General features: G+C 44.6%; 1 protein-coding gene across 3 annotated transcripts in view; it reads right to left on the bottom strand.

Annotated features, from left to right (window-relative positions):
* LOC134928690 (uncharacterized) overlaps positions 1–27,997 on the bottom strand; it is a 534,742-nt gene that overhangs the window by 449,558 nt on the left and 57,187 nt on the right. For all 3 annotated transcript variants that reach the window (XM_063924692.1, XM_063924694.1, XM_063924693.1), the window contains exons 2-5: positions 15,201–15,327; positions 14,955–15,068; positions 3,139–3,228; positions 1,423–1,701 (exon numbers count right to left, since the gene is read on the bottom strand). In XM_063924692.1, coding sequence (XP_063780762.1) covers positions 1,423–1,701; positions 3,139–3,228; positions 14,955–15,068; positions 15,201–15,327 — 610 coding nt within the window. The remainder of the gene's footprint in view (positions 1–1,422; positions 1,702–3,138; positions 3,229–14,954; positions 15,069–15,200; positions 15,328–27,997) is intronic.

Below are 27,997 nucleotides of genomic sequence, written 5' to 3'. Positions count from 1 at the left end.
GCTGCCTGTGGGTACCACTACTCACTCTCTGCATATAGCAGGGAAAACATCTCCTTCTCTGCCCTTATACTAAGACATAATACAGAGCTGTAGGTGGGAGCTGCCTGTGGGTACCACTACTCACTCTCTGCATATAACAGGGAAAACATCTCCTTCTCTGCCCTTATACTAAGACATAATACAGAGCTGTAGGTGGGAGCTGCCTGTGGGTACCACTACTCACTCTCTGCATATAACAGGGAGAACATCTCCTTCTCTGCCCTTATACTAAGACATAATACAGAGCTGTAGGTGGGAGCTGCCTGTGGGTACCACTACTCACTCTCTGCATATAACAGGGAAAACATCTCCTTCTCTGCCCTTATACTAAGACATAATACAGAGCTGTAGGTGGGAGCTGCCTGTGGGTACCACTACTCACTCTCTGCATATAACAGGGAAAACATCTCCTTCTCTGCCCTTATACTAAGACATAATACAGAGCTGTAGGTGGGAGCTGCCTGTGGGTACCATTACTCACTCTCTGCATATAACAGGGAAAACATCTCCTTCTCTGCCGTTATACTAAGACATAATATAGAGCTGTAGGTGGGAGCTGCCTGTGGGTACCACTACTCATTCTCTGCATATAACAGGGAAAACATCTCCTTCTCTGCCCTTATACTAAGACATAATACAGAGATGTAGGTGAGAGCTGCCTGTGGGTACCACTACTCACTCTCTGCATATAACAGGGAAAACATCTCCTTCTCTGCCCTTATACTAAGACATAATACAGACCTGTAGGTGGGAGCTGCCTGTGGGTACCACTACTCACTCTCTGCATATAACAGGGAAAACATCTCCTTCTCTGCCCTTATACTAAGACATAATACAGAGCTGTAGGTGGGAGCTGCCTGGGGGTACCACTACTCACTCTCTGCATATAACAGGGAAAACATTTCCTTCTCTGCCCTTATACTAAGACATAATACAGAGCTGTAGGTGGGAGCTACCTGTGGGTACCACTACTCACTCTCTGCATATAACAGGGAAAACATCTCCTTCTCTGCCCTTATACTAAGACATAATACAGAGATGTAGGTGGGAGCTACCTGTGGGTACCACTACTCACTCTCTGCATATAACAGGGAAAACATCTCCTTCTCTGCCCTTATACTAAGACATAATACAGAGCTGTAGGTGGGAGCTGCCTGTGGGTACCACTACTCACTCTCTACATATAACAGGGAAAACATCTCCTTCTCTGCCCTTATACTAAGACATAATACAGAGCTGTAGGTGGGAGCTGCCTGTGGGTACCACTACTCACTCTCTGCATATAACAGGGAAAACATCTCCTATCAGTGGGATATTCCACTGCTCATGATACACAACGTACAATCACCCTGACACCAGATTGGAATCTCCTAATGAAGTTACCAATGTGTAACCGCATCCGTATCTCAGTCAGTCGCTCAGGATCCCGGTTGTTGAAATCCGCCCATCGGTGCAGCAGTTGACGCGGGGTGCGTAGATAGCCAGACATGGGTTCCAGGCAGCGGGCGATGTCCATGAGGATAGATCGGCGCTGGTGTATGGAGATAGCGCCTGCTCTCTGTAAGTTATCCGGGAGATAACGATCCATCAGAGACACAAAGCACTCCAGCTCCGCTCTTGAAAAGTTGGGTGATCGTCGCCCGCTACGCTTCCTCCCAAGCCCTGAAATACACAAGATAGTCCTGAGTTCTCCAGCACATGTCTGATGCCGAATACAGCAGTCAGGGAGTATACATAGGGGCCGGTGATTATACATAGGGGGTAGTGAGTATACATAGGGGCCAACGATTATATACAGGGACCAGTGATTATACACAGAGGCCAGCGATTATACAAAGGGGCCAGTGATTATACACAGGGGCTGGCATTTATACATAGGGGGTAGTGAGTATACATAGGGGCCAGCGATTATACATCGGGCTGGCTATTATACACAGGGGCCAGCGACTATACATAGGGGCAGTGATTATTCATATGGGGTAGTGAGTATACATAGAGGCCAACGATTATACACAGGGGCTGGCATTTATACATAGGAAGTAGTGAGTATACATAGGGGCCAGCAATTATACATAGGGGCAAGCAATTATACACAGGGAGTAGTGAGTATACATAGAGGCCAGGGCCAGCAATTATACATAGGGGCCAGCAATTATACATAGGGGCTGGCATTTATACATAGGAAGTATACAAAGGGGCCAGCAATTATACATAGGGGCCAGCGATTATACACAGGGGGTAGTGAGTATACATAAGGGACAACTATTATACACAAGGGCCAGTGATTATACACAGGGGTCAGTGATTATGAACAGGAGACAGTGATTATACACAGGTTGGTCATCCAGACTGTGTAACGCCGGTCACACAGTCTGTGTAACGCCGGTCACGCAGCCTGTGTAACGCCGGTCACGCAGCCTGTGTAACGCCGGTCACGCAGCCTGTGTAACGCCGGTCACGCAGCCTGTGCAACGCCGGTCACGCAGCCTGTGCAACGCCGGTCACGCAGCCTGTGTAACGCCGGTCACGCAGCCTGTGTAACGCCGGTCACGCAGCCTGTGTAACGCCGGTCACGCAGCCTGTGTAACGCCGGTCACGCAGCCTGTGTAACGCCGGTCACGCAGCCTGTGTAACGCCGGTCACGCAGCCTGTGCAACGCCGGTCACGCAGCCTGTGCAACGTCGGTCACGCAGCCTGTGTAACGCCGGTCACGCAGCCTGTGTAACGCCGGTCACGCAGCCTGTGTAACGCCGGTCACGCAGCCTGTGTAACGCCGGTCACGCAGCCTGTGTAACGCCGGTCACGCAGCCTGTGTAACGCCGGTCACGCAGCCTGTGTAACGCCGGTCACGCAGCCTGTGTAACGCCGGTCACGCAGCCTGTGTAACGCCGGTCACGCAGCCTGTGTAACGCCGGTCATGCAGCCTGTGTAACGCCGGTCATACAGTATTGGTCAGACCTTCTAGTGTGTAACAGAGATCTGTCAGTGGCTAGTGGAACTACAGTATTAACGCTGGAGAATGACCACAGAGACTTGTGGACAATTAGGTTTAAAGCAACAAAAGTACTAGTGGTGCAGAGGAATATTGCCTGGACTCACGTTTACCATACAAAGATGGTTGAAGTTCTGTCTGGAGGTCATCTGTCTCATACATCGCCCATTTCTCCTCAGGTCTCCGGCCATGGCAATCTACAAACCACAAACAAATATAAGAACAACCTGTAGCACAGAAAAAACTAATGTTCAACACTCAGTTACTGTACAGGGTCCATCTGTTATAGGGCGGCATCGGCATAAACTGGTCCTCTCACAGCAATGTCCTCCTATCACGTTATTCTCATCTTCTCAGTTACTGTACAGGTCTATCTGTTATAGGGCGGCATCGGCATAAACTGGTCCTCTCACAGCAATGTCCTCCTATCACGTTATTCTCATCTTCTCAGTTACTGTACAGGTCTATCTGTTATAGGGCGGCATCGGCATAAGCTGTTCCTCTCACAGCAATGCCCTCCTATCACGTTATTCTCATCTTCTCAGTTACTGTACAGGTCTATCTGTTATAGGGCGGCATCGGCATAAGCTGGTCCTCTCACAGCAATGTCCTCCTATCACATTATTCTCATCTTCTCAGTTACTGTACAGGTCTATCTGTTATAGGGAGGCATTGGCATAAACTGGTCCTCTCACAGTAATGCCCTCCTATCACGTTATTCTCATCTTCTCAGTTACTGTACAGGTCCATCTGTTATAGGGCGGCATCGGCATAAGCTGGTCCTCTCACAGCAATGTCCTCCTATCATGTTATTCTCATTTTCTGAGTTCTGTACAGGTCCATCTGTTATAGGGCGGCATCGGCATAAGCTGGTCCTCTCACAGCAATGTCCTCCTATCACATTATTCTCATCTTCTCAGTTACTGTACAGGTCCATCTGTTATAGGGTGGCATTGGCATAAGCTGGTCCTCTCACAGCAATGCCCTCCTATCACGTTATTCTCATCTTCTCAGTTACTGTACAGGTCTATCTGTTATAGGGCGGCATCGGCATAAGCTGGTCCTCTCACAGCAATGCCCTCCTATCACGTTATTCTCATCTTCTCAGTTACTGTACAGGTCTATCTGTTATAGGGTGGCATCGGCATAAGCTGGTCCTCTCACAGCAATGCCCTCCTATCACGTTATTCTCATCTTCTCAGTTACTGTACAGGTCTATCTGTTATAGGGCGGCATCGGCATAAGCTGGTCCTCTCACAGCAATGCTCTCCTATCACGTTATTCTCATCTTCTCAGTTACTGTACAGGTCTATCTGTTATAGGGTGGCATCGGCATAAGCTGGTCCTCTCACAGCAATGCCCTCCTATCACGTTATTCTCATCTTCTCAGTTACTGTACAGGTACATCTGTTATAGGGCGGCATCGGCATAAGCTGGTCCTCTCACAGCAATGTCCTCCTATCACGTTATTCTCATCTTCTCAGTTACTGTACAGGTACATCTGTTATAGGGCGGCATCGGCATAAGCTGGTCCTCTCACAGCAATGTCCTCCTATCACGTTATTCTCATCTTCTCAGTTACTGTACAGGTCTATCTGTTATAGGGTGGCATCGGCATAAGCTGGTCCTCTCACAGCAATGTCCTCCTATCACGTTATTCTCATCTTCTCAGTTACTGTACAGGTACATCTGTTATAGGGCGGCATCGGCATAAGCTGGTCCTCTCACAGCAATGTCCTCCTATCACGTTATTCTCATCTTCTCAGTTACTGTACAGGTCCATCTGTTATAGGGTGGCATCGGCATAAGCTGGTCCTCTCACAGCAATGTCCTCCTATCACGTTATTCTCATCTTCTCAGTTACTGTACAGGTACATCTGTTATAGGGAGGCATCGGCATAAGCTGGTCCTCTCACAGCAATGTCCTCCTATCACGTTATTCTCATCTTCTCAGTTACTGTACAGGTACATCTGTTATAGGGTGGCATCGGCATAAGCTGGTCCTCTCACAGCAATGTCCTCCTATCACGTTATTCTCATCTTCTCAGTTACTGTACAGGTCTATCTGTTATAGGGCGGCATCGGCATAAGCTGGTCCTCTCACAGCAATGCCCTCCTATCACGTTATTCTCATCTTCTCAGTTACTGTACAGGTCTATCTGTTATAGGGCGGCATCGGCATAAGCTGGTCCTCTCACAGCAATGTCCTCCTATCACGTTATTCTCATCTTCTCAGTTACTGTACAGGTCTATCTGTTATAGGGTGGCATCAGCATAAGCTGGTCCTCTCACAGCAATGTCCTCCTATCACGTTATTCTCATCTTCTCAGTTACTGTACAGGTACATCTGTTATAGGGCGGCATCGGCATAAGCTGGTCCTCTCACAGCAATGTCCTCCTATCATGTTATTCTCATCTTCTCAGTTACTGTACAGGTACATCTGTTATAGGGTGGCATCGGCATAAGCTGGTCCTCTCACAGCAATGTCCTCCTATCACGTTATTCTCATCTTAGTTACTGTACAGGTCTATCTGTTATAGGGAGGCATCGGCATAAGCTGGTCCTCTCACAGCAATGTCCTCCTATCACGTTATTCTCATCTTCTCAGTTACTGTACAGGTCTATCTGTTATAGGGTGGCATCGGCATAAGCTGGTCCTCTCACAGCAATGTCCTCCTATCACGTTATTCTCATCTTCTCAGTTACTGTACAGGTCTATCTGTTATAGGGTGGCATCAGCATAAGCTGGTCCTCTCACAGCAATGTCCTCCTATCACGTTATTCTCATCTTCTCAGTTACTGTACAGGTACATCTGTTATAGGGCGGCATCGGCATAAGCTGGTCCTCTCACAGCAATGTCCTCCTATCATGTTATTCTCATCTTCTCAGTTACTGTACAGGTACATCTGTTATAGGGTGGCATCGGCATAAGCTGGTCCTCTCACAGCAATGTCCTCCTATCACGTTATTCTCATCTTAGTTACTGTACAGGTCTATCTGTTATAGGGAGGCATCGGCATAAGCTGGTCCTCTCACAGCAATGTCCTCCTATCACGTTATTCTCATCTTCTCAGTTACTGTACATGTACATCTGTTATAGGGAGGCATTGGCATAAGCTGGTCCTCTCACAGCAATGCCCTCCTATCACGTTATTCTCATCTTCTCAGTTACTGTACAGGTCTATCTGTTATAGAGCCGCATCGGCATAAGCTGGTCCTCTCACAGCAATGTCCTCCTATCACGTTATTCTCATCTTCTCAGTTACTGTACAGGTCTATCTGTTATAGGGAGGCATCGGCATAAGCTGGTCCTCTCACAGCAATGTCCTCCTATCACGTTATTCTCATCTTCTCAGTTACTGTACAGGTCTATCTGTTATAGGGTGGCATCGGCATAAGCTGGTCCTCTCACAGCAATGCCCTCCTATCACGTTATTCTCATCTTCTCAGTTACTGTACAGGTACATCTGTTATAGGGCGGCATCGGCATAAGCTGGTCCTCTCACAGCAATGTCCTCCTATCACGTTATTCTCATCTTCTCAGTTACTGTACAGGTACATCTGTTATAGGGCGGCATCGGCATAAGCTGGTCCTCTCACAGCAATGTCCTCCTATCACGTTATTCTCATCTTCTCAGTTACTGTACAGGTACATCTGTTATAGGGCGGCATCGGCATAAGCTGGTCCTCTCACAGTAATGTCCTCCTATCACGTTATTCTCATCTTCTCAGTTACTGTACAGGTCTATCTGTTATAGGGTGGCATCGGCATAAGCTGGTCCTCTCACAGCAATGTCCTCCTATCACGTTATTCTCATCTTCTCAGTTACTGTACAGGTACATCTGTTATAGGGCGGCATCGGCATAAGCTGGTCCTCTCACAGCAATGTCCTCCTATCACGTTATTCTCATCTTCTCAGTTACTGTACAGGTACATCTGTTATAGGGAGGCATTGGCATAAGCTGGTCCTCTCACAGCAATGTCCTCCTATCACGTTATTCTCATCTTCTCAGTTACTGTACAGGTCCATCTGTTATAGGGTGGCATCGGCATAAGCTGGTCCTCTCACAGCAATGTCCTCCTATCACGTTATTCTCATCTTCTCGGTTACTGTACAGGTCCATCTGTTATAGGGAGGCATCGGCATAAGCTGGTCCTCTCACAGCAATGTCCTCCTATCACGTTATTCTCATCTTCTCAGTTACTGTACAGGTACATCTGTTATAGGGTGGCATCGGCATAAGCTGGTCCTCTCACAGCAATGTCCTCCTATCACGTTATTCTCATCTTCTCAGTTACTGTACAGGTACATCTGTTATAGGGCGGCATCGGCATAAGCTGGTCCTCTCACAGCAATGTCCTCCTATCATGTTATTCTCATCTTCTCAGTTACTGTACAGGTACATCTGTTATAGGGTGGCATCGGCATAAGCTGGTCCTCTCACAGCAATGTCCTCCTATCACGTTATTCTCATCTTCTCAGTTACTGTACAGGTCTATCTGTTATAGGGTGGCATCGGCATAAGCTGGTCCTCTCACAGCAATGTCCTCCTATCACATTATTCTCATCTTCTCAGTTACTGTACAGGTACATCTGTTATAGGGAGGCATTGGCATAAGCTGGTCCTCTCACAGCAATGCCCTCCTATCACGTTATTCTCATCTTCTCAGTTACTGTACAGGTCTATCTGTTATAGAGCCGCATCGGCATAAGCTGGTCCTCTCACAGCAATGTCCTCCTATCACGTTATTCTCATCTTCTCAGTTACTGTACAGGTCTATCTGTTATAGGGTGGCATCGGCATAAGCTGGTCCTCTCACAGCAATGTCCTCCTATCACGTTATTCTCATCTTCTCAGTTACTGTACAGGTCTATCTGTTATAGGGAGGCATTGGCATAAGCTGGTCCTCTCACAGTAATGTCCTCCTATCACGTTATTCTCATCTTCTCAGTTACTGTACAGGTCTATCTGTTATAGGGTGGCATCAGCATAAGCTGGTCCTCTCACAGCAATGCCCTCCTATCACGTTATTCTCATCTTCTCAGTTACTGTACAGGTCTATCTGTTATAGGGTGGCATCGGCATAAGCTGGTCCTCTCACAGCAATGCCCTCCTATCACGTTATTCTCATCTTCTCAGTTACTGTACAGGTACATCTGTTATAGGGCGGCATCGGCATAAGCTGGTCCTCTCACAGCAATGTCCTCCTATCACGTTATTCTCATCTTCTCAGTTACTGTACAGGTACATCTGTTATAGGGTGGCATCGGCATAAGCTGGTCCTCTCACAGCAATGTCCTCCTATCACGTTATTCTCATCTTCTCAGTTACTGTACAGGTCCATCTGTTATAGGGAGGCATTGGCATAAGCTGGTCCTCTCACAGCAATGCCCTCCTATCACGTTATTCTCATCTTCTCAGTTACTGTACAGGTACATCTGTTATAGGGCGGCATCGGCATAAGCTGGTCCTCTCACAGTAATGTCCTCCTATCACGTTATTCTCATCTTCTCAGTTACTGTACAGGTCTATCTGTTATAGGGCGGCATCGGCATAAGCTGGTCCTCTCACAGCAATGTCCTCCTATTACGTTATTCTCATCTTCGCAGTTACTGTACAGGTCTATCTGTTATAGGGAGGCATCGGCATAAGCTGGCCCTCTCACAGCAATGTCCTCCTATCATGTTATTCTCATCTTCTCAGTTACTGTACAGGTACATCTGTTATAGGGCGGCATCGGCATAAGCTGGTCCTCTCACAGCAATGTCCTCCTATCACGTTATTCTCATCTTCTTAGTTACTGTACAGGTACATCTGTTATAGGGCGGCATCGGCATAAGCTTTTCCTCTCACAGCAATGTCCTCCTATCACATTATTCTCATCTTCTCAGTTACTGTACAGGTACATCTGTTATAGGGAGGCATTGGCATAAGCTGGTCCTCTCACAGCAATGCCCTCCTATCACGTTATTCTCATCTTCTCAGTTACTGTACAGGTCTATCTGTTATAGAGCCGCATCGGCATAAGCTGGTCCTCTCACAGCAATGTCCTCCTATCACGTTATTCTCATCTTCTCAGTTACTGTACAGGTCTATCTGTTATAGGGTGGCATCGGCATAAGCTGGTCCTCTCACAGCAATGTCCTCCTATCACGTTATTCTCATCTTCTCAGTTACTGTACAGGTCTATCTGTTATAGGGAGGCATTGGCATAAGCTGGTCCTCTCACAGTAATGTCCTCCTATCACGTTATTCTCATCTTCTCAGTTACTGTACAGGTCTATCTGTTATAGGGTGGCATCAGCATAAGCTGGTCCTCTCACAGCAATGCCCTCCTATCACGTTATTCTCATCTTCTCAGTTACTGTACAGGTCTATCTGTTATAGGGTGGCATCGGCATAAGCTGGTCCTCTCACAGCAATGCCCTCCTATCACGTTATTCTCATCTTCTCAGTTACTGTACAGGTACATCTGTTATAGGGCGGCATCGGCATAAGCTGGTCCTCTCACAGCAATGCCCTCCTATCACGTTATTCTCATCTTCTCAGTTACTGTACAGGTACATCTGTTATAGGGCGGCATCGGCATAAGCTGGTCCTCTCACAGCAATGTCCTCCTATCACGTTATTCTCATCTTCTCAGTTACTGTACAGGTACATCTGTTATAGGGCGGCATCGGCATAAGCTGGTCCTCTCACAGTAATGTCCTCCTATCACGTTATTCTCATCTTCTCAGTTACTGTACAGGTCTATCTGTTATAGGGCGGCATCGGCATAAGCTGGTCCTCTCACAGCAATGTCCTCCTATTACGTTATTCTCATCTTCGCAGTTACTGTACAGGTCTATCTGTTATAGGGAGGCATCGGCATAAGCTGGCCCTCTCACAGCAATGTCCTCCTATCATGTTATTCTCATCTTCTCAGTTACTGTACAGGTACATCTGTTATAGGGTGGCATCGGCATAAGCTGGTCCTCTCACAGCAATGTCCTCCTATCACGTTATTCTCATCTTCTTAGTTACTGTACAGGTACATCTGTTATAGGGCGGCATCGGCATAAGCTTTTCCTCTCACAGCAATGTCCTCCTATCACGTTATTCTCATCTTCTCAGTTACTGTACAGGTCCATCTGTTATAGGGTGGCATCGGCATAAGCTGGTCCTCTCACAGCAATGTCCTCCTATCACGTTATTCTCATCTTCTCAGTTACTGTACAGGTCCATCTGTTATAGGGTGGCATCGGCATAAGCTGGTCCTCTCACAGTAATGTCCTCCTATCACGTTATTCTCATCTTCTCAGTTACTGTACAGGTCTATCTGTTATAGGGAGGCATCGGCATAAACTGGTCCTCTCACAGCAATGTCCTCCTATCACGTTATTCTCATCTTCTCAGTTACTGTACAGGTCTATCTGTTATAGGGCGGCATCGGCATAAGCTGGTTCTCTCACAGCAATGTCCTCCTATCACGTTATTCTCATCTTCTCAGTTACTGTACAGGTCTATCTGTTATAGGGAGGCATTGGCATAAACTGGTCCTCTCACAGTAATGCCCTCCTATCACGTTATTCTCATCTTCTCAGTTACTGTACAGGTCCATCTGTTATAGGGTGGCATTGGCATAAACTGGTCCTCTCACAGCAATGTCCTCCTATCACGTTATTCTCATCTTCTCAGTTACTGTACAGGTCTATCTGTTATAGGGAGGCATCGGCATAAGCTGGTCCTCTCACAGCAATGTCCTCCTATCACGTTATTCTCATCTTCTCAGTTACTGTACAGGTCTATCTGTTATAGGGTGGCATCGGCATAAGCTGGTCCTCTCACAGCAATGTCCTCCTATCACGTTATTCTCATCTTCTCAGTTACTGTACAGGTCTATCTGTTATAGGGAGGCATTGGCATAAGCTGGTACTCTCACAGCAATGCCCTCCTATCACGTTATTCTCATCTTCTCAGTTACTGTACAGGTACATCTGTTATAGGGCGGCATCGGCATAAGCTGGTCCTCTCACAGTAATGTCCTCCTATCACGTTATTCTCATCTTCTCAGTTACTGTACAGGTCTATCTGTTATAGGGCGGCATCGGCATAAGCTGGTCCTCTCACAGCAATGTCCTCCTATTACGTTATTCTCATCTTCGCAGTTACTGTACAGGTCTATCTGTTATAGGGAGGCATCGGCATAAGCTGGCCCTCTCACAGCAATGTCCTCCTATCATGTTATTCTCATCTTCTCAGTTACTGTACAGGTACATCTGTTATAGGGCGGCATCGGCATAAGCTGGTCCTCTCACAGCAATGTCCTCCTATCACGTTATTCTCATCTTCTTAGTTACTGTACAGGTACATCTGTTATAGGGCGGCATCGGCATAAGCTTTTCCTCTCACAGCAATGTCCTCCTATCACGTTATTCTCATCTTCTCAGTTACTGTACAGGTCCATCTGTTATAGGGTGGCATCGGCATAAGCTGGTCCTCTCACAGTAATGTCCTCCTATCACGTTATTCTCATCTTCTCAGTTACTGTACAGGTCTATCTGTTATAGGGAGGCATCGGCATAAACTGGTCCTCTCACAGCAATGTCCTCCTATCACGTTATTCTCATCTTCTCAGTTACTGTACAGGTCTATCTGTTATAGGGAGGCATCGGCATAAACTGGTCCTCTCACAGCAATGTCCTCCTATCACGTTATTCTCATCTTCTCAGTTACTGTACAGGTCCATCTGTTATAGGGTGGCATTGGCATAAACTGGTCCTCTCACAGCAATGTCCTCCTATCACGTTATTCTCATCTTCTCAGTTACTGTACAGGTCTATCTGTTATAGGGAGGCATCGGCATAAGCTGGTCCTCTCACAGCAATGTCCTCCTATCACGTTATTCTCATCTTCTCAGTTACTGTACAGGTCTATCTGTTATAGGGCGGCATCGGCATAAGCTGGTCCTCTCACAGCAATGTCCTCCTATCACGTTATTCTCATCTTCTCAGTTACTGTACAGGTCTATCTGTTATAGGGAGGCATTGGCATAAACTGGTCCTCTCACAGTAATGCCCTCCTATCACGTTATTCTCATCTTCTCAGTTACTGTACAGGTCCATCTGTTATAGGGTGGCATTGGCATAAACTGGTCCTCTCACAGCAATGTCCTCCTATCACGTTATTCTCATCTTCTCAGTTACTGTACAGGTCCATCTGTTATAGGGTGGCATCGGCATAAGCTGGTCCTCTCACAGCAATGTCCTCCTATCACATTATTCTCATCTTCTCAGTTACTGTACAGGTACATCTGTTATAGGGAGGCATTGGCATAAGCTGGTCCTCTCACAGCAATGCCCTCCTATCACGTTATTCTCATCTTCTCAGTTACTGTACAGGTCTATCTGTTATAGAGCCGCATCGGCATAAGCTGGTCCTCTCACAGCAATGTCCTCCTATCACGTTATTCTCATCTTCTCAGATAGTGTACAGGTCTATCTGTTATAGGGCGGCATCGGCATAAGCTGGTCCTCTCACAGCAATGTCCTCCTATCACGTTATTCTCATCTTCTCAGTTACTGTACAGGTCCATCTGTTATAGGGTGGCATCGGCATAAGCTGGTCCTCTCACAGCAATGTCCTCCTATTACGTTATTCTCATCTTCTCAGTTACTGTACAGGTCTATCTGTTATAGGGAGGCATCGGCATAAACTGGTCCTCTCACAGCAATGCCCTCCTATCACGTTATTCTCATCTTCTCAGTTACTGTACAGGTCTATCTGTTATAGGGAGGCATCGGCATAAACTGGTCCCCTCACAGCAATGTCCTCCTATCACGTTATTCTCATCTTCTCAGTTACTGTACAGGTCTATCTGTTATAGGGAGGCATCGGCATAAACTGGTCCTCTCACAGCAATGCCCTCCTATCACGTTATTCTCATCTTCTCAGTTACTGTACAGGTCTATCTGTTATAGGGTGGCATCAGCATAAGCTGGTCCTCTCACAGCAATGTCCTCCTATCACGTTATTCTCATCTTCTCAGTTACTGTACAGGTACATCTGTTATAGGGTGGCATCGGCATAAGCTGGTCCTCTCACAGCAATGTCCTCCTATCACATTATTCTCATCTTCTCAGTTACTGTACAGGTCCATCTGTTATAGGGTGGCATCGGCATAAGCTGGTCCTCTCACAGCAATGTCCTCCTATCATGTTATTCTCATCTTCTCAGTTACTGTACAGGTCTATCTGTTATAGGGTGGCATCGGCATAAGCTGGTCCTCTCACAGCAATGCCCTCCTATCACATTATTCTCATCTTCTCAGTTACTGTACAGGTCTATCTGTTATAGGGTGGCATCGGCATAAGCTGGTCCTCTCACAGCAATGCCCTCCTATCACGTTATTCTCATCTTCTGAGTTCAACACAGCATGCAAGTCCAGATACAGTGTGAGCATACGTACGTTTCTACTGCTTTAGACTTTACATTGGAGACCGTTGGCTGCAATCTGTCGCAGCCTAGCGGGCCATAGAGCATAAGAAACAACAACAGGAGAGGACACATCGGTACCAGTCTTCGTCCTTAGGAACCCAGACAGAGGGTAACATCCTGCATGTCAGGCACAGTGAAGTCTGGCGGAGGTGCAAGGTAAACCCCCCCACCATGTTAGATGAGTTTGCAACAGACTCTTACATACCCAGTCCACACTCAGCAACATACCTCGTATGGGTTCCTATGTTCCCAATCCATACTCAGCTACCTATCTCATATAGGTTCCTACTGTATGTTACCAATACATCTTCAAGTACCTACCTCGTATGGGTTCCTATGTTCACAATCCATACTCGCTACCTTCGAGGGATATGTAATAGGTTCCCGGATGTGCAGTGTATAGACAGACACAATCTGACGGTCTGGCTGTGACCTGTAATCACTGACTAGAGTTCCTGTGAAATGTCAGGGTACAGAACCTGAAGATAAGCAGCTCTGCTCACCAGAAGTCTACATGTTCCCTTCCTTCATAAACTCGTTATGAAGCTCAACAGAGACCACTGGAGAGTCAGGATCTTCTACCTCTACTAGAGTTATCTGTGACAGCAGATGTTATTCACCGATTGCAAGCTGCTTTTGCGAAGGAATCACAGTCCCGCATTATGTTTGAATGGTTTGAAGAATTTTGGCATAGGCCACCGACCCTAAAAGACAAGGAACTGAATTGTGTCCGCCATGACTGAGGACAACGTTGCTGCCACGCAAGCGACAGTTCAGGTGGACACCGCAGTGACCATAGCCCAGTGAGGAAAGGAGATAGGCATCTCATCAGGATACATCTGAATGACACTCCACAAAAGCTTGGCCTGAGCATGTTTTCTGCATGCTGAGTACCCCATAAGCGTTGGAGAAAACGGGGGCATCTCTCCCCCGTTTTCCGGAAGTGTTGAGGCCAAGGCAGTGTCATGAGATGTAGTTACCTGCTTAAGCTTACTCAGCCTGCCATTGCAGATGAACATCACAACCGATGTGTTCCCAATCCATATTCTGCTAATTACCTTGTATGAGTTCCTATCTACTCAATCCACATGATAGGTTCCTCACTCAGCCATCCATCTACTTACTATCGTCTTCAATTTTCTCCATCCAAAGCACCAAAATATTCCCCACTTATAATTTCCGATCTACTTAGTGGACACCAGGTTGGTTTTGCCTTGTAAAGCTGCTTTTAAAGATTCAGACCTCTGGAACTCGGAGGTAATTACATTTGGCGCAATGCTCATTTATCTCTCTTACAGGTTTTCTTCTTCTCCATAAAGTATCCAGCCATATTATTTCCTACCTTCTAATTTTATCCTAAAACTTACAACTTCATCATTTCACAGCCTCACCCGGTAACATTACTCACACTTCTCTATATGACATACCGTCTCTCAACCCACCTGTGATGGTAGATGTCTCAAGCCCCAGCTCTTCCCATCTTGGATAGCCCAGTACACAAGGTTCCTCTCCACGCTCAATCATTAGCAGGACCTCAGACTTCACCACAGGCAGCCCTGAGCAGCAGAATAATACAATGATATATAGTGTATAAGAATAACTGTGGGACAGATCAAGTCTGTAAATTGAGTCCCTATCGATCTACTGTCCATTCATAAATACAGACAGAAAATGTCTTCTCTTCTCACCCAAAGAACAGAGAGACTGGTAATTGTCTGCCATGACGTCCTTGTACAACTCCTTCTGCCATTCTTCCAGGCACTCCCATTCCTCCTCCGTGAAATATACCGCCACATCATCAAATGTCACCGGGTCCTGAAACACAAAATAATTACCTACTGTATTCCATCTGGGTGAAACAGGGCAAATTTTATTCTCAAGAGGGTAGAACTGCACAGAACGGCACCTTTAATGGAGGAGCCTAATGAGGATATTGGAAGTATCATACGAATAAAGCTCAAAAACAGCACCTTTTAATATAAGACAAAGTAGAGGACATCCCTTGGCATATAATAAGAGATCTATGCCCTAGTAGAAAAAACAACACCTGGTATATAATAAAAATCTAGCACCCTAGTAGAGGACAACCCTTGGTATATAATAAGAGATCTAGCACCCTACAAGAGGACAACACCTGGAATATAATAAGAGATAGAAACATAGAAACATAGAATTTGACGGCAGATAAGAACCACTTGGCCCATCTAGTCTGCCCCTTTTTTTTATCCTTTAGGCAATCTCAACCCTTCTTGAACCTTAATTCTTTGTAAGGATATTTATATGCCTATCCCAAGCATGTTTAAATTGCTCTACAGTCTTAGCCTCTACCACCTCTGATGGGAGAATTTTCCACTTATCCACTACCCTTTCTGTGAAGTAATTTTTCCTCAAACTTCCCCTGAACCTCCCACCCTCCAGTCTCAGTGTATGTCCTCGAGTTCTAATACTTCTCTTCCTATGAAGAATGTTTCCCTCCTGAACTTTGTTAAGACCCTTGATATACTGTATTTGAAAGTTTCTATCATGTCCCCCCTTTCCCTTCTCTCCTCCAAACTATACATGTTAAGATCTTTTAGCCTTTCCGGGTAAGTTTTGTGATGTAGGCCATGCACCATTTTAGTTGCCCTTCTTTGTACACTCTCTAATGTATTTTATATCCTTTTGGAGATATGGTCTCCAGAACTAGACACAGTATTCCAGATGGGGCCGCACCAATGACCGATACAGTGGCATTATCACTTCTTTTTTCCTGCTACTGATTCCTCGCCCTATGCAACCAAGCAACTGACTTGCCTTTCTCATTGCTTTGTTGCATTGCTTTCCTGCCTTCAAGTCACTTGAAATGGTGACTCCTAAATCCCTTTCCTCCTCAGTAGTTTCCATTATAGTACCCTTGATACTATATTTAGCCTTTGGATTTTTGAGACCCAAGTGCATGATTTAGCATTTTTTAGCATTAAACTGTAGTTGCCACGTTCTTGACCATTTCTCAAGCCTACCTAGGTCTAATACCCTAGTAGAGGACAGTACCTGGTATATAATAAGAGACCTAACACCCTAATAGAGGACAACACATGGAATATAATAAGAGATCTAGCTCCTAGTAGAGGACAACACCTGTTACATAATAACAGATCTAGCACCTAATAGAGGACAGTACTTGGTATAGAATAAGAGACCTAGCACAAAAATAGAGGACAACACCTGGTATATAATGAGAGATCTAGCACCTAATAGAGGACAACACCTAAAATATAATGAGAGATCTAGCACCCTAATAGAGGACAACCCCTGGTATATAATAAGAGATCTAACACCCTAGTAGCGGACAGTACCTGGTATATAATAAGAGACCTAGCACCTTAATAGAGTACAACCCCTGGTACATAATAAGAGATCTAGCACCCTAGAGGAGGACAACAACTGGTATATAATAACAGATCTAGCACCTACAGTAATAGAGGACAACCATGGGCATAGCTACCATAGGTGCAGGAGATGCGACTGCTATAGGGCCCGAGTTGTCTCCATTCAAGGCAGTAGCCGGGAGCATCATTTTATGTTATGGGGCCCCGACTGACATAGCTAGGCCCCTGAGGACAACACATGGTATATAATAAGAGATCTAGCACACTACTAGATGACAACACCTGGGCCAATATTTACTAATATTCGTGTTTGTGTCGGTTTGTGTAGTGTTTAAACTCGTCTTGTATCGGGTGCATTTTCATGCAACTTTTTGAAACTTTATACGCCAAGTTACGAAGCAGACGACTTTATGCTTTTCGTGTTTTCCGATGTCGATGTCAGTCGGTTTTATTTGGCCCATTTGCGGCCGTCAATGTTGTTTGCGTACGTGTTTTTGGTTTTTTTGGTGTTTTTTTTTCTAAGTTAAACGCGGCAGAGTTATTTTTTCCCGCAGTCGCATTTTCACTTTTAGTTTCGTTTTTCCTCCCCGTTCATGATTGGTTGTGTTTCAGATGGTAGGAGTGTCTGTGCGCAACCATATAAATACTCCCCAAACCGTCCGCACCTCGTGGGTTTAGTTAGTGGTGAGGAGGGAGGCTGTGCTGTGGAGGTTGGTGAGTAGTTGGTTTGGTGAGGAGTTTTTTGGGCGATTTCTGAGTGTAGTATTGTGTTTGAAAGTAGTCTTGTCATTCTTGTAGTCTTGTTTTTTGTGGTTTTGTCTCATTTTTGGTCCAAGTTTTTTTTTTTTATAGTCCCTTGTCAGTGTGTGTGTGTGTGTGTGTGTGTGTGTGTGTGTGTGTGTGTGTGTGTGTGATTTGTGCAGTGGTAGTTGCGGAGTGTGTTGTTTGTCTTTTTATTTTTCTGTGTTAAGTGTTTAGACACACAATTATGTGTGACTCACAGGTGGGTGAGGTGGAGGGTGTGAGTGAGGGGGAGGAGGTCGGTCAGGTGGAGGAGGTGAGTGTGAGTGAGGTTAGTGAGGTGGAGGAGGTGGGTGAGGGTGCTGCAGCAGCCTCAAGTGACAGTGATAGTGACAGTCAGACAGCTCCGCAGCCACGCACCACTACTAAGACTGGGCGGAATGTCAAGTTTACTTATGCAGAAAATGTGGCATTGGTGCGGGAGCTGATGAAGTATCAGCGGCAGCAATTTGGCCCTGAGTCCGCCAAGGTGCCAACACGGAAGAAGACGGTGTTGTGTGCGAAAGTTGTTGCTGCTGTCAATAGTGAGGGGGTGGTCAAGCGGACGGAGGACACGTGCCGCAAACGGTACTATGACATAAAGCGACGTGTCAAGTCCAAAATGGCCAAGGAGGCGAAGTCGGCTCGAAAAGCCGGTGGTGGGCAGCCCTATATTGCAAGATATCTGGAGTATGAGGAGCCCATGCGGAGTGTAATACCTCCTGAAGTAGTCTCTGCAACCCATGTCCGGGATTCAGATAGGCCCAGGAAGAATGGTGAGCATGTGTATTTGCATTAACATTCTATGTTTGTTTTTTTTATTTAATTCTAATGTGTGTCATGTGACGTTGCATATTACTCCCATCTTCAAGTTTGTGTCAGCAAATACCTTGTTTTTGGTTATGTTTTCTACAAAAGCCAATGTAACATCTTACTTTATTGTATGTCATGGTTTTTTTTTCACTATATTTTCCATGTGTAGTTTGGACTTGGTGTGTCATAGAATTGTCCTGCAATGATGTATTCCTTTTGCACATTTCGAAAGTTTACATTTTGACTAGGTTTGAGATTTATGTTATCCATGTGCAATGTTGATAAAACTGTGGTTGTCATGTTAGAGGCTGGACTAGTGGAAAGTGGTTTTAAAACCACTTACATGTGTAATGTCATTATTACTGAATGTTTTCTTTTTTGAAAAAAAAAACACTATTTGTTTGTTCAGTTTGAGGCTGTATTTGTACCCAGACACAACACTGTTTTTTTATTTTTTGGTGTTGTATTTTTGGTTGCCTCATATAGTGGTAATGTGTGTTTGGAGTGCCACATCACAGAGCAATTTCTATATTGCATATGTAATATTTGACCTTTCATTACCAAATGAAGATGTGTGTGCTTTTGGTTGTTATTGACTGTATTTTGACTTGTGTCCTATGTCTGTGTCCTGCACATGTTTTCCTGTGTTGCACTTTCCATAGTGCATATGGCTATTGGACAATCTTTATTGTTTTATGTAGTGGTTTCTTGGTTTACGGTCCTTATGTTTTTTAAAAATGCAAAACACGCTCTTTTTATTTAATTAATGTTTATAAGCATAATGGGTGGATGTATCCACAATAGCATGATTACATGATTTCTTATTTTGGTTTTACAGTGTTGGAAAAAAGCAGTACTGGTTGTCCGACAGTAACTCCCATTACATTTGATGATGTTGACGCGGCGGAAGCAGGTAAAGTGTCCATTGTAGTATAGGGTATGTTTGTAAAGGAATGGCCATAACAACATTTCACTTTCAATACTAGGTCCATCAAAAGAAGTCTGGAGCAGCAGAAGTTGGACTTCAGTAACACAACAGGCGAAAAAAAATGGGGCAGCAAAGAAAGCAATGTCTGATGTCCAGGGCCAACCACAGCAGGCTACCCCGCCACGAAGATTATCGACAGTATGTTCGGGCCCCACACGCCAAATTTTGGACACACCTCCAAGACGTGAACCACACTCCCCTCAGCTTGATTGTGAGTATCAAACTGTAAAAATTAAAAAAAATATATATTAATCAAACTTTTACTTAAACGCATTAAGTCCAAACACATCAAAATATGATATACTTACCGAAGTCAGTAAAAGATGAAATGGAATCCGAGCAAAATGGCCTTGTCCACATCCTGTAAATATATGTATGTCCACTTCAGCCATACAGTAGCACATTGTGTGTAAGATGCTGCAACAGAAACTCATGTTTATTTTGTGAAAATAGTACGGTAATTTTACAATTTAACACGTGTGTTTGAACTAACATGGCCAAATACATATAAAAGCATTACTATGTTTGTTTAAATACAAATATAAGGTAACACATTATGGATTTCAAAGTGTTTTTATGGTGGAGTATGTGTGATCTACAAGAAAACGAATGTGTTTGCTTTCACAATGAAGTAACCAGACCCATTTGCCACAAACAGGCATATGTATGTATTTAAGTTATGAGTGATGATGTTGCTATGCAGGATATCTGGAAGCAACAGTCAATGACATGTGTTCCATGTGTAGTGATTTGTTAGAATTGATCAAACATATGGCTGGCTAATGTGTTTTTTTTTTTTTTTTCTGCTTCTAGTCCTGGTAACAGCATCCCTCCGCAACATCAGCAAACAAGCAGCAGTTCTGGTACGACTACTCCAAATATCACGCCAATGTCATCACCACCAAGACGCTCCACCAGAGCACGCCAACATGACAGTGGTAAAGGCAAAGGGCTGAACAAGCAGCCAACCAAAATCAATTAACATTGAAAACTCACATTTTTTATTTCAGAGAAGTAAATAAAAATACTTCGTAAGTGTATGTTTGTTAAAAAAGATATAACACTTAGCTCCTTGACAATTTGAACAACATCATTAAGTAGAAGTGGTACAAACAGCAACAGGAAATTCGTATGCACATTTATTCTTTACCATTTTTGCCATTTTTTGGAGGAGGGAAATGTTTGTGATGCACATAGATGTTAGCAGGAAGTAACGAGACCACTTGTTTTTTTTCTAATCATTACTCTTTCTAGATTCTAATCATTCTCCGATCCTGCACACACAATCATTGCCAGGCAGCCACATAGATGTTAGCAGGAAGTAACCAGACCACTTGATTTTTTTCTAATCATTACTCTTTCTAGATTCCAATCAATCTCAGATCCTGCACACACAATAATTGGCAGCCAGCAAGAATGTCTTTAGCAGGAAGTAACCAGACCACTTGATTTTTTTCTAATCATTACTCTTTCTAGATTCCAATCAATCTCAGATCCTGCACACACAATAATTGGCAGCCAGGCATAATCATCCATGACCAATGCAACTTACAATGTGAATTAAAACTGGTTTACATTTTTTCTGTAGACGACTTTACAAGAAAAACACAATAGAGTTGTGTAAAAGTGTCCTAATATGTTTGTGTACATTGATAATTTTTCATAACCAAAATGAATGACATTATTGTTGTGGCATGTTTGTGTGTGTAAAAAATGAGTAATCATATTTAAAAACCTGAGCCACAACCCACAAAATAAAAAAGATTTTAACTTTTAACACTGTGGGGTAAATTTACTAAGATTCGTATTTTCCCGTTTCAGGTCAAAGTTCAATCACGAATGACATCGAAAGTGTAAAACTGCAACTTTTTGAATTGATTACGACTAATTTACTAAGCTGTCGTATTCGGGTTTTTCTTTTGTTCCGATGTCGATGTCATTCGTGGTTTTTTTTCTATTTTTACGGCAGTGATTAGCAAAACACTGCCGACTTTTTTACAATGAATCTCGGCCGGATCTGTGTGATCCGTGCTGGGGTTCATTTTTTTTGTTTTTTTTAAATTAAACACTGTCAAATATTTAAAAAAAAATTGCGTGGGGTCCCCCCTCCTAAGCATAACCAGCCTCGGGCTCTTTGAGCCGATCCTGGTTGCAGTAATATGGGGAAAAAAATGACAGGGGTTCCCCCATATTTAAGCAACCAGCATCGGGCTCTGCGCCTGGTCCTGGTTCCAAAAATACGGGGGACAAAAAGAGTAGGGGTCCCCCGTATTTTTAAAACCAGCACCGGGCTCCACTAGCTGGACAGATAATGCCACAGCCGGGGGTCACTTTTATATAGTGCCCTGCGGCCGTGGCATCAAAAATCCAACTAGTCACCCCTGGCCGGGGTACCCTGGGGGAGTGGGGACCCCTTCAATCAAGGGGTCCCTCCCCCAGCCACCCAAGGGCCAGGGGTGAAGCCCGAGGCTGTCCCCCCCCCATCCAATGGGCTGCGGATGGGGGGGCTGATAGCCTTTGTTGTAAAAGAAAAGATATTGTTTTTAGTAGCAGTACTACAAGTCCCAGCAAGCCTCCCCCGCATGCTGGTACTTGGAGAACCACAAGTACCAGCATGCGGCGGAAAAACGGGCCCGCTGGTACCTGTAGTACTACTACTAAAAAAATACCCAAAAAAACACAAGACACACACACCGTGAAAGTATAATTTTATTACATACATACACACATACATACATACTTACCTTATGTTCCCACGCAGGTCGGTCCTCTTCTCCAGTAGAATCCAAGGGGTACCTGTTGAAGAAATTATACTCACGAGATCATGGGGTCCAGGGTCCTCGGGGAATCCAGGTGTAATCCACGTACTTGAAAAAAATAACAAAACGGACACCCGAGCCACGCACTAAAAGGGGACCCATGTTTGCACATGGATCCCCTTTTCCCGACTGCCAGAAACCCACTCTGACTGATGTCTAAGTGGGTTTCTTCAGCCAATCAGGGAGTGCCACGTTGTAGCACTCTCCTGATCGGCTGTGTGCTCCTGTACTGAGTGACAGGCGGCACACGGCAGTGTTACAATGTAGCGCCTATGCGCTCCATTGTAACCAATGCTGGGAACTTTCTGCCCTGCGGTTGACCTAAAGTGACGTCACCGCTGAGCAGAAAGTTCCCAGCATTGGTTACAATGGAGCGCATAGGCGCAACATTGTAACACTGCCGTGTGCCGCCTGTCACTCAGTACAGGAGCACACAGCCGATCAGGAGAGTGCTACAACGTGGCACTCCCTGATTGGCTGAAGAAACCCACTTAGACATCAGTCAGAGTGGGTTTCTGGCAGTCGGGAAAAGGGGATCCATGTGCAAACATGGGTCCCCTTTTAGTGCGTGGCTCGGGTGTCCGTTTTGTTATTTTTTTCAAGTACGTGGATTACACCTGGATTCCCCGAGGACCCTGGACCCCTGGATCTCGTGAGTATAATTTCTTCAACAGGTACCCCTTGGATTCTACTGGAGAAGAGGACCGACCTGCGTGGGAACATAAGGTAAGTATGTATGTATGTGTGTATGTATGTAATAAAATTATACTTTCACGGTGTGTGTGTCTTGTGTTTTTTTGGGTATTTTTTTAGTAGTAGTACTACAGGTACCAGCGGGCCCGTTTTTCCGCCGCATGCTGGTACTTGTGGTTCTCCAAGTACCAGCATGCGGGGGAGGCTTGCTGGGACTTGTAGTACTGCTACTAAAAACAATATCTTTTCTTTTACAACAAAGGCTATCAGCCCCCCCTTCCGCAGCCCATTGGATGGGGGGGGACAGCCTCGGGCTTCACCCCTGGCCCTTGGGTGGCTGGGGGGGGACCCCTTGATTGAAGGGGTCCCCACTCCCCCAGGGTACCCCGGCCAGGGGTGACTAGTTGGATTTTTGATGCCACGGCCGCAGGGCACTATATAAAAGTGACCCCCGGCTGTGGCATTATCTGTCCAGCTAGTGGAGCCCGGTGCTGGTTTTAAAAATACGGGGGACCCCTACTCTTTTTGTCCACCGTATTTTTGGAACCAGGACCAGGCGCAGAGCCCGATGCTGGTTGCTTAAATATGGGGGAACCCCTGTCAATTTTTTCACCATATTTCTGCAACCAGGATCGGCTCAAAGAGCCCGAGGCTGGTTATGCTTAGGAGGGGGGACCCCACGCAATTTTTTTTTTAAAAATAAGCACTTTCCCACCCCTTCCCACTGATATACATGCACGGATCTCATGGATCCGTGCATGCCTATCCAATCACGAATAAAAAAAAAAGGTCTGGTTTTTTTTAGCACTTTTTTACGAGTTGTAATTTTTCACGGCAGTGTTTGTTTTTTTTTTGCTTTGCACTTCTTAGTAAATGACCGAGATTCATACTTAAACAGCCGCGTTTTGACCGATGGTGTATTCATTCGTGATTTTTTTCCTAGGACTTCAAAATATTACGAATGCCCTCATCACTGCCGTGATTATTGCTTAGTAAATTACCGAGATGACACTTTGATGAAAAAACGGCATCTCGGTCAAAATCGGGAGCTTAGTAAATTTACCCCTGTGTGTTAAAATGTGTGTAATAATGGATATATGTTGAAAAATGTGTATTGACTTTTAAAAGTCCAAATTTACTCCAGCAAACATTAGGCAATAAATTATTTTGGATGAGACAAGTTTGTGTCCCTTTTATAGGCATGATAAGTCAGGTGTGAATGATTTGTAAGTGTCAGCACATGTAAACACGGCTGAAAAAAACAGGTCTATTTTTTTGCAGATTTTCTTAACGAATCGCATAAAAATACGACCGCATTTGACCACTCAGAGACTAACACCCAAATACGAATGAATAGTGAATTCCCGTATTGTATGAAATAACAGCCACGTTTGACCGATGGTCTATTCATTCGTATTTCTGAACTTTGCTAATCAAACCATTACGAATAGTCAAAACACTGTCGAGATTGGTGCTTAGTGAATTCCCGGATTGGGACTTAGAAAAAAAAACACAAATCGAGCAAACTCGAATTCTTAGTAAATTTTGGCCCTGGTATATAATAAGAGCTCTAGCACACTACTAGAGGACAGTACCTGGTATATAATAAGAGATCTAGCACTCTATTAGAGGACAATACCTGGTATATAATAAGAGATCTAGCACCCTAATAGAAGACAATACCTGGTATATAATAAGAGATCTAGCACTCTATCAGAGGACAAAGGCCCTCATTCCGAGTTGTTCGCTCGCTAGCTGCTTTTAGCAGCCGTGCAAACGCTAAGCCGCCGCCCTCTGGGAGTGTATCTTAGCTTAGCAGAAGTGTGTACGAAAGGATCGCAGCGCTGCTACAAAAAAAGATTGTGCAGTTTCTGAGCAGCTCGAGACCTACTCCTAGCTTGCGATCACTTCAGACTGTTTACTTCCTGTTTTGACATCACAAACACACCCTGCATTCGGCCAGCCACGCCTGCGTTTCCCCAGGCACGCCTGCGTTTGTATCTGACACGCCTGCGTTTTTCCACACACTCCCCGAAAACGGTTAGTTACCTCCCAGAAACACCCACTTCCTGTCAATCACTCTGTGGCTAGCAGTGCGACTGAAAAGCGTCGCTAGACCTTGTGTGAAACTGCATCGGCTGTTGTGAAAGTACGTTGCGCGTGCGCATTGCGCCGCATGCGCAGAATTGCCTTTTTTTTGCCTGTTCGCTGCGCAGCGACCGAAAACAGCTAGCGAACAACTCGGAATGACCACCAATACCTGGTATATAATAAGAGTTCTAGCACTCTATTAGAGGACAATTCCTGGTATATAATAAGAGATCTAGCACTCTATTAGAGGACAGTACCTGGTATATAATAAGAGATCTAGCAATCTATTAGAGGACAGTACCTGGTATATAATAAGAGATCTAGCACTCTAGTAGAGGGCAGTACCTGGTATATAATAAGAGATCTAGCACCTAGTAGAGGACAGTACCTGGAATATAATAAGAGATCTAGCACCTACTAGAGGACAGTACCTGGAATATAATAAGAGATCTAGCAATCTATTAGAGGACAATACCTGGTATATAATAAGAGATCTAGCACCTAATAGAGGACAACATCTGGTATATAATAAGAGATCTAGCACCTAGTAGAGGACAGCGCCTGGTATATAATAAAAGATCTAGCAATCTATTAGAGGGCAGTACCTGGTATATAATAAGAGATCTAGCACCTAGTAGAGGACAGTACCTGGAATATAATAAGAGATCTAGCACCTACTAGAGGACAGTACCTGGAATATAATAAGAGATCTAGCAATCTATTAGAGGACAATACCTGGTATATAATAAGAGATCTAGCACCTAATAGAGGACAACATCTGGTATATAATAAGAGATCTAGCACCTAGTAGAGGACAACATCTGGTATATAATAAGAGATCTAGCGCAGTAGTAGAGGACAGCACCTGATATATAATAAGAGATCTAGCACCCTACTAGAGGATAGCGCCTGGTATATAATAAGAGATCTAGCAGTCTACTAGAGGACAGCACCTGGTATATAATAATAGATTTAGCACACTATTAGAGGACAGTACCTGGTATATAATAACAGATCAAGCACCCTAATAGAGGACAACACCTGGTATATAATAAGAGATCTAGCAGCTACTAGAGGACAGTACCTGGAATATAATAAGAGATCTAGCACCCTAATAGAGGACAACACCTGGTATATAATAAGAGATCTAGCACCTAGTAGAGGACAGTACCTGGAATATAATAAGAGATCTAGCACCTACCAGAGGACAGTACCTGGAATATAATAAGAGATCTAGCACCCTAATAGAGGACAACACCTGGTATATAATAAGAGATCTAGCACCTAGTAGAGGACAGTACCTGGAATATAATAAGAGATCTAGCACCTACTAGAGGACAGTACCTGGAATATAATAAGAGATCTAACACCCTAATAGAGGACAACACCTGGTATATAATAGCAGATTTAGCACACTATTAGAGGACAGTACCTGGTATATAATAACAGATCTGGCACCTATTAGAGGACAGTACCTGGTATATAATAAGAGATCTAGCACACTATTAGAGGACAGTACCTGGTATATAATAAGAGATCTAACATCCTAGTAGAAGACAGCACCTGCTATATAATAAGAGATCTAGCGCAATAGTAGAGGACAATACCTGCTATATAATAACAGATCTAGCACCTAGTAGAGGACAACACCTGGTATATAATAAGAGATCTAGCACACTACAGCACCTGGTATATAATAACAGATCTAGCACACTAGTAGAGTACAGCACCTGGTATATAATTCAGATCTAGCACCCTAGAAAAGGACAGTACCTGGTATATAATAAGAGATCTAGCAATCTAGTAGAAGACTGCATCTGTTAAATAATAAGAGATCTAGCACCTAGTAGAGGATAGTACATGGTATATAATAAAAGATCTAGCACCCTAATAGAGGACAATACCTGGTATATAATAATAGGATTTTGGAACCTACCGGTAAATCCTTTTCTCGTAGTCCATAGAGGATGCTGGGATCCACATTAGTACCATGGGGTATAGACGGGTCCATCAGGAGCCATTGGCACTTTAAGAGTTTAAGAGTGTGGGCTGGCTCCTGCCTCTATGCCCCTCCTACCAGACTCAGTCTAGAAACTGTGCCCGAGGAGAAGACATACTTCGAGAGAAGGACTTAACACAGATAGTGGTGAGATTCATACCAGCTCACACAGACAAGGCACGTCAAGACAACTAGCTTGAACTAATCAGCAACGGCTGAAACATTAGTTACCAAGTAACAATGCAGTACTCAACTAAACAAAGTGGTACTGAACCAAATAACAATAGCAGGAAACGAAGCGCTGGGCGTGCGCCCAGCATCCTCTACAGACTACGAGAAAAGGATTTACCGGTAGGTACCAAAATCCTATTTTTCTCTTATGTCCTAGAGGATGCTGGGGTCCACATTAGTACTATGGGGATGTACCAAAGCTCCCAGAACGTGAGGGAGAGCGCGGAGGCTCCTGCAGAACTGATTGGCCTCTGATGATCTGAAGTTCAGTCAAAGTATCGAACCTGTAGAACTTTGCAAACATGTTCGACCCCGACCAAGTTGCAGCTCGGCAAAGTTGAACTGACGAGACACCCCGGGCAGCCGCCCAGGATGACCCCACCTTACGAGTAGAGTGGGCCTTAACAGATTTTGGACACAGCAGTCCTCCCGTAGAATAGGCATGCTGGATAGTGAACCTAATCCAGCGAGAAATAGACTGCTTAGTAGCAGGACACCCAATTTTCTTGGGATCGTATAGGACAAACAGAGAGTCCGACTTCCTGTGAAGAGAAGTTCTCTTCACATAAATCTTCAGAGCCATCACGACATCCAAGGACTTTGAAGTAATCGAGGACTCAGTAACCACTGGCACCACAATAGGTTGGTTGATATGAAATGCCGACACAACCTTTGGAAGGAACTGCTGACGAGTCCGGAGCTC

Source organism: Pseudophryne corroboree, chromosome 5, assembly GCF_028390025.1.
Source record: "Pseudophryne corroboree isolate aPseCor3 chromosome 5, aPseCor3.hap2, whole genome shotgun sequence".
Taxonomy (NCBI): Eukaryota; Metazoa; Chordata; class Amphibia; order Anura; family Myobatrachidae; genus Pseudophryne; species Pseudophryne corroboree.
The sequence above is the reverse complement of the archived record's forward strand: the minus strand, read 5'-3'. Positions and strand labels throughout refer to the sequence as shown.